The 7,719-nt window shown below is 36.0% G+C and overlaps 1 protein-coding gene across 1 annotated transcript; it reads left to right on the forward strand.

Annotated features, from left to right (window-relative positions):
• The first annotated feature begins 799 nt into the window (after positions 1-799).
• Positions 800-5,207, forward strand: LOC113015298 (C-type lectin domain family 4 member E-like). Its single transcript, XM_026157255.2, has 8 exons — positions 800-957; positions 1,145-1,225; positions 3,236-3,340; positions 3,545-3,622; positions 3,708-3,773; positions 3,883-4,034; positions 4,150-4,274; positions 4,367-5,207. The coding sequence occupies exons 1-8, from the start codon at positions 894-896 to the stop codon at positions 4,569-4,571; spliced, it is 876 nt and encodes a 291-aa protein (XP_026013040.2). The 5' UTR covers positions 800-893; the 3' UTR covers positions 4,572-5,207.
• The last annotated feature ends 2,512 nt before the right edge of the window (positions 5,208-7,719 follow it).

Here is a 7,719-nt window from a genome sequence, read left to right on the forward strand (position 1 = left end):
TAAAGCATCTTTGGAAGCAAATAGATCCTCAGTTCTTTTTGAGAATAATTTCACAATCTTGGCACAACTATTTTTGGGCGATTTCGGCCCAGCTGTCATGTGCCTTTTAATGAAAACTGTCTTTCTTCTACCACACAGGCCTGAATGGTGAAGTTTAGAAATGGTTGTCCTTCTGGAAGTTTCTCCTCTATCCACAGATTAATGCTGGATCTCTGTCAGAGCGACCACGGCAGTGGCGGAGCGGGGGGTGGCTTACTGGGCTTAAGCCCAGGTTGTTTTTTCAGAAGCCCGGGGTCTTTTGGAGTGTAATTCTTTCATAGTTAGATGCCTGGCTGACAACTGTATAAAATTGTGTAGAATTTTGAGGTGAAAATGAATTTAATGCATTTTGGAAAAAGGCTGTAACACAAAATGTGTATTTAAGACACGAGCATTGGAAACAAAACATGCGACAGAATCAGTAAAAAGAAAACAAAATGTAGAACAAATAATTTTATATGTTCCAAAACAATTTCTGTCTGTAATAAAATTTAAAAAAGAAGGACAAAATGTGCGCAACAAATAGCCACTCTAGCTTCACAGGTCACACACACACACACACACACACACACACACACACACACACACACACACACACACGCACGTATATATATATGCGTGTATGTGTGTGACCTTCCTGTGAAACTGGATGTTTTATGGCACATTCATCACTGAGCTGAAATGGAAGATTACTTCATTTTATCCCGCCAAAACAGGAAGTAAATTACCACAAGTTAAAAAAAAAAAAGAGATTTGGGTGGGTTCTTGTGAGGAAGGTTTTTTTTTGTCTGCATGCTGTGAAACTTCTCTTTTAGAACTGCTAATACACAGCAGCCACACACACACACAGCAAAATGCCTGAAGCTGAGGTAGTATACTCCGATGTGAAGCTTGCAAGAGGAAAAAAGAGAGCCAATGGTGAGACTTATCTAGTCATCTTACTACATGTAGAAGATTCCTAAAAGAATCTCTGAAAAGCTGTTTATATTACATCTTAGGTGTGAGTGTAATGTGAATACAGTGATTTATTTTACAGCCGCTCATTTTATTGGCAGCCATTTTCAGTGGTAGCTGCGCAACAATCCGGTTTCATCTTTCATTACAGAGGCCGTTAACACATCGACTGACTCGACTTACTCTGAAATCAAGATCTCAAAGACTCAGCCATCCACAGCAGAGCTGTCTGGTAGGAAAACAGCAGTAATTAATAAACAGGAGGATTAACTGTGAGCTCCAGTTAGTGTTTGCTATTAAGTAAACAGACAATAGAGGAAGCACTTTTTCCTAAAATAAAGCAGAAATGTGTTTTTTGGTCAAACAGAGCTCTGTCGTTGAAAACAAAACATCCATCTGAATCAGTAAAAAGAAAAAAAGCAGAACATTTGTTCCAAAATTGTAGCTTTATGTAAATTTTAAAAAGAAGGTCAAAATGTGTGCAACACATAAACACACCAAACTTTTACAGTAGTACTTAAGACAAAAAGATGACAATGATGAATATGAGATAAATGATAGACATTACTGCACCACAGAGGCTGTCAGTATAAAAAGTAGCTGAAATAAAATTATTAAAGAACAAAAACAAAATTGTAGTTGAGTTGTCACCACACTTTATTCTAAATTTAATGTAAATTAAATTTGACAACATCAGACCCACTCGTTTTTTTAAGTGTCTCATTTACAAGTTTCCCCATTTTTTAAAAAAAATTTGGGGTTTCTTTTTTTGTTTATACTGAGGAAATTATAAAGAGACGTAAAAGTTAATTAAAAAATGAGGAAGTGGTTCTGAAGGAGTGGTTCCTTTAAATAAATTAGTTTCTCTGTGTGTGCATGCGTGTTAATGTTGATGCAGTTTCTTTACATTTCTCTGAAACCACTGGTCCGTCTTATTGCAGAAGAGGAACTGCGGTGCTGAGTTTGAGGTTGTCTGAGGAGCAGTTCTCTGCTAAAAGATCATTTGCATAAAATTCGTCAATTTTAGTCCCCAAAAGACCGACTCTGACCAGACACTCTGCTCATTTATCTAAACGAAACTTGTAGCTCCATGCAACCCGTTTTTCTTTGTCCCTCAGTTCCTCCTCACTCTCTACTTCATTTTTAAAAAAATTAAAATTGTTAAACATTGTTAACATTGTTTTTTATTTTTCCTTATTTGTAGTCTACATAAGACAGTTAGTGGATGCACAGTTTCATCCAGGAGATTAGTTTTCATATCATTTTTGTTTTAATTAGGTTACCAGTATATTTTTGACTTGTAACTGTTGTCCTCATCCACTGTTTGGTTAGATGTATATTGACAATAAAACTTTACGGGGTTAGTTGAGTAAAAGGACATACTCTGGGTTAAAATGCACCCTCTTACACCTTTAACCATGTAAGAAGCATCTCCTTCATTTTTCAGGCTTTGTTACAAACATGTTTGTGAAGTTTACAAGTATGAGAATACAGTTGCCTGGGAAATAGCTCATCAGGCATCTGCAGTACAAAAGATCTTCTTTACTAAAAATCCTACTTCCTCTTACTGACATGTTATTTTTTAATAAAAATGTAATTTCCTTCAAAATTATTTCATGCAAACTGCCGATATGTGTTTATTCCCGGCTAAAGATTCTGTCCTAATTCTCTCCACATAAGCACTCAGGATAACAAATATATATTTCTTTGATGCTGTAATTAATGCAAAGCCAGCGTTCTCCTTAATCTTCATCTTTTTTCGACTGCTTCCTTTAGGGGGTGATGACAGGGGCCGTATTGCTAGCATCCTCCTTTTACAACATCCATGTATCTTCTCTGTGGTCATTCTTATTGGCAGCTCCATCTTCAAGATCCTTTGTCCACTTTAACCACTGTTGCTTCTCTGCACATGTCCAAACCATCTCAGCCTCACCTCTCTAACTTTGTCTCTAAACCACTCGACCTGAGTTGTCATACTCATCTGCCTGCACTCTTTTCTTCATCTCTCTTACGGTTCAGTCAAATATGTTATTGTTTGGCTTGCTTATAAGTCATATGTTTACCTTTGAGGTTTGTGTGTTTTAAATCTGTGATTCTGAGCTCGAAGAACGAGCCAGTGAATCGTGTTCTTTGTACAAATACAGTGAGAACATTAACATCTAAAATCTAGCTCAATAAAATTCTCAACCACATTTACACCACATCTCACATCTCTAACGTGTTTCCTTTTCTCACTATTCAGAGGATCCTCAACAAGCTGTGGTGAGGAAAGGGTCAAAGGTCACCTCAGAGAGAGTGGTCCTGGTGGTTCTCGGTGTTCTCCTGGCAGCTGCTCTGTGTTTTACCAGTGAGTTAACATTAGAATTTAATAAGACTTAAAGTAAAATCAATTATTTTAAGTAATGTTAAGAAGAATAATGCTTCTGTTTAATGTTTCCCCAAAATACTGTCTTTTACATTTTCAGAGCTATAAGAATGTTTTCAGTGTAAAGAAAAATGTTTACTGACTAATTTATTTGTTTGTGTATTTGTTTGATCTTTTTTAAATCAGCATTTGAAATAATTAAAACTAACAAGAAGGTCAAATATCTGGAAGATGACAAAATGAAGTGTGATAATAATCTCACAGGTATGAATATTTAAGATACACTTTGATATTTGGTCAGACATTCCTGATGAATGACTGATGACTGTTTTATTCTTTATTCTAACAGAGACTCTCTCTAAGATAAAATCATGCAGCACGGTGCAGCCGACCTGTCCAGTACCTAAAGTAATGGGTAAGTTATGGATTTTGCCTCTGAGACACAAACTTCAAGCTAAGCTCACACAAACATGAACAGTGATTTCTTCCACCTGACTGAAGTCGTTGCTGTAATCTCTTCAAAGATGATCCTTGTTCTAAATGTGAAGAAGGCTGGGAGCAACATGGAGGAAAGTGCTATTACTTCTCCATCAGTAAATCATCCTGGGAACAGAGCAGAGATGAATGTAGAGCTAAAGGAGGAGAGCTGGTTAAGATAGACAGCAGAGAGGAGCAGGTATGAAACACTGCTGCAGGTTCATGTTCTTACATGTTATATCACATCTTTATGTTTCACCTTCTCAGCACAGAAAAGTCTAACAAAGTCATTTTCATCTTCTTTTCATGATCAGAGGCTCCTGGAGAGAAGACTGAGAGATTTAATGACTGAAGCTGAGGACAAGTTCTGGATCGGACTGACAGACTCAGCAGGAGAGGGCAGATGGGTGTGGGTGGACAGATCACCACTGGATCAAAGGTTTGTTTGTTGTGAAAATATATTTTTTTCATTTCCAGAATTAAAGTTATCAGTTTTTACTAAACCAGTTATTTTTGTTCTTCAACTCTTAGTTTGACGTTTTGGAGCAAAGGTGAGCCAGACAATTGGACAGGGGACAAAGGTGAACATCCTGATGGAGAGGACTGTGTGAGGATGGGAGAACAAGGCGGAGCTGATGATCTGAAGTGTTGGTTTGATGCATTTTGCTCAAAGCCTCACAGAAGTATTTGTGAGAAAGCAGGAGTAAGAGGAAAGTTTAAAAAAGTATGTGACTGAAATTCACATATGAAACACCAGGATGAAGTGATGCAATTATTAAAATAATGCCACAAACAGAAACAAAATGAACACAGTAAAATCAACATGAGTAATATTTTGCATCTGATACTTTTTAGTTTTGAAGCGATTAATACGAACAAGAAATGTGGGAGCTCCTGTGAAATTCATTAATTTTTATAATAAAACAATAAATTATCCTGTTTTGTAAACTTAAAGCCATCTAGAAAGTTAAAAAGTATTTTGGATACTGAATCAATGAGTACATCATACAACAGAAGAACCTATGAATTATTTATTATCACTTTTACAGGAAAAAGGAACGAAGAAAGAAAGACATGTGAAGTGTTACAATGGAATAAGTAATTCACGTCAGTGTTATTAAAAATAGGAATGCAACATTTAACATCGATTCATCCAGTACAAGAAAAGGAGGCTGTGGTTCTCAGAGTTTTCAGTGTGAGAAGCTGTTTGTAAATGTGGTAAATGATACACATTTCTTAACTCTCACATCTGTGACTCCTGAAAAACCTCTGACAGTGTGGTGCTGCTGTTGTTTTTTTCTTTCTTCAAATGTGTGTTTGAATGACAAGAAATTAAACGAGCAACAGAACATTTGCTGTTGTTGTAAAATCCTGTCGGCTTCTTGTGTTAACCTGCTTTTTTTTGCGGGGGGAGGGGGGCATCCAGGATCTGAAGCAAAACCAGCGACAAATTATAAATCATTAGATATCATTACATATTATTAATAGATATTAATCAATTGAGCAATTGTTAAAGAAGGATCTTGATTTTAAGATTTCAAGTGTATTTTTAATTTTAAGTGGAGTGCGATCCTAAGTTACACCACAAGAGGGCGCTTCCAGGTCTGGCACAAAGTTCTGCCCATAGTATCCTAGACATTCAGACCTGTAGATACTGTACCTTTATACAGATGACTGGGAGATCATGCACATTAAAATAAAGCATTTTAAGATTTAATAATGAATAAAGATAAATGAATGAATTTCCAAATCACTTTAGTTTATTATACATTTATTATACTTCTTTACTTTGAAATTACTTTGATTGTCTTTTATTGATTTATACATTAATAAATTAATTATTACTAATGAATTATTTGATAATTCAAATAGTGGCAAAAACCCACTGTCTAATCTGTTAAACACATCTGTAATTCTAAACCTCGACCATAGAGAAGAGAGGCAAAAATGTCTCATTATTTATTTATTTTAAGTTCCAGCTGATCATCGTATCACTTTTTTCCGATGCTGTTCTAAGATCTTTTTGTTTTATTATGTTGTAATTAACAAAATCTTTGTTTATTAAATTTATTAATCAGCATTTGAACACATGAGAGACAAAGAAACATTAAAACAATTGGAAGGTCTCAAAAATAAAGCTGTAAATAAAAAACTGTAAACTTGTACAGTATTCACATTTCTTTAGTGTTTTTGATCAACATTTTAATATACGTTGGGGAATTTCTGTTACAGCACCAAATTTATAAGAAAAGACAACTTATTAAGTCATTGATAAATTAAATAGAGCATTTTTAAATAATTTGAAAGAGTTTTGTTATTTTTATTTTGTTAAGTTTCTGTAACAAGAATCTTACTGAACTCCTAATAAAGCAGAGATTAATATAGAGCTAAATGTTGAGCCGAACATGAACCAGCATGAGGGTTCATGTTCTTATGCATTGAATCACATTGTTATGTTTCATCATCTCAGCACAGAAAAATCCAACAAGGAGCTCGGGAAGAAAGAGACTGGAGTTTAAAAAATGTCCTAAATTTAACCTAAACTTCCTAAACTAAGCTTGCTTCTACCACGACCTGTGTGACTCAGAACCTACACAGATATTTCCAGTGAGGTCATTTCCTCAACGGTTTCTGTTCAGACATTTCTGGAGAGAAGAATGAGAAACATCATGAATGAAGATGACAAGTTGTGGATCAGACTGACAGACTCAGCAGTAGAGGGAAGATATTTGTGGGTGGATGGTTCAGGACTGTGTAAAAGGCTTGATTGTTGAGAAAACTTTAGGTTGTGCCACATTTGTGAAACAACTATTTTAACAAGGCCCTAAAATATCACCTCATCTCATGGGCAGTTCCTCATTTTGTTCTGCTTTAATACGTTTTATTTTTATCTTCCTTTTAACCGCCTGCAAATGTGATACAACTCATAAAACTGTTGTTGCATTTGTATGCAAGAGATCAGCACAATGTACCACAGGGTCAGACATTTCAACAATAAATAAAGAAACCTTGTTTCAGTTATAATAAAAGCAGTTATTCTGACAGGAGGAGTCTCAGTCTCAGTCTTCAACAGCAACACAACATACTTTGTCTTGTCTTCCTTCTCCCACCCCAACCGGTCGCAGCAGATGGCCCCGCCCCGAGTCTGGTTCTGCTGGAGGTTTCTTCCTGTTAAAAGGGAATTTTTCCTTCCCACTGTCTCTAAAGTGCTTGCTCATAAGGGGTCATATGATTGTTGTGTTTTTCTCTGTATATATTCTTGAAGTGTGTAACTTATAATATAAAGCACCTTGAGGCGACTCTTTGTTGTGATTTGGTGCTGTATAAATAAATTGAATTGAATTTCAGTGTTGATTGTTTACATTTTTTCTCATGTTTCCACACAAACGGACACTGGAGAGCAGGAATATTCAGCTCATGCTTTGAGATGTTTGAGAATGTTAGAAATAAACAAGTGTTGTTAAGAAAGAAACATTTCCATGAAACTAATGTTTTTTGATGAAAGAGTTTTCATAGTTGACAGTTTAGTTTTTACAATGGGTTTTAGTGTTTTTGCAATTCAGAAAACTGTAAAATAGTTTTGGATCAAGTGTTTGGTTTTGAAAGACAAGTCGAAGGTTTTGTGTGTGTTTATCACACTTGTGGCCAATGATGTGAGGGTACATATAAGCCAGAGCACTGGTTTGTGAGGCACTACAATGGATAGAAATCCAAGAAGAGGAGTACGTGTGAGAGGAGGCTGAGCAGGTCAAGGTGGTCGAGGTGGTCAGAGAGGAGAAAGAACAGTAAAATCAGATGAAATCAGAGCTACTGTGATTGACCATGTTCTTGTCCATGGTATGACAATGAAGGAGGCTGGACTAAGGGTACAACCAAACATCAGT

The sequence above is a fragment of the Astatotilapia calliptera genome, chromosome 22, assembly GCF_964374335.1.
Source record: "Astatotilapia calliptera chromosome 22, fAstCal68.1, whole genome shotgun sequence".
NCBI classification, from domain to species: Eukaryota; Metazoa; Chordata; class Actinopteri; order Cichliformes; family Cichlidae; genus Astatotilapia; species Astatotilapia calliptera.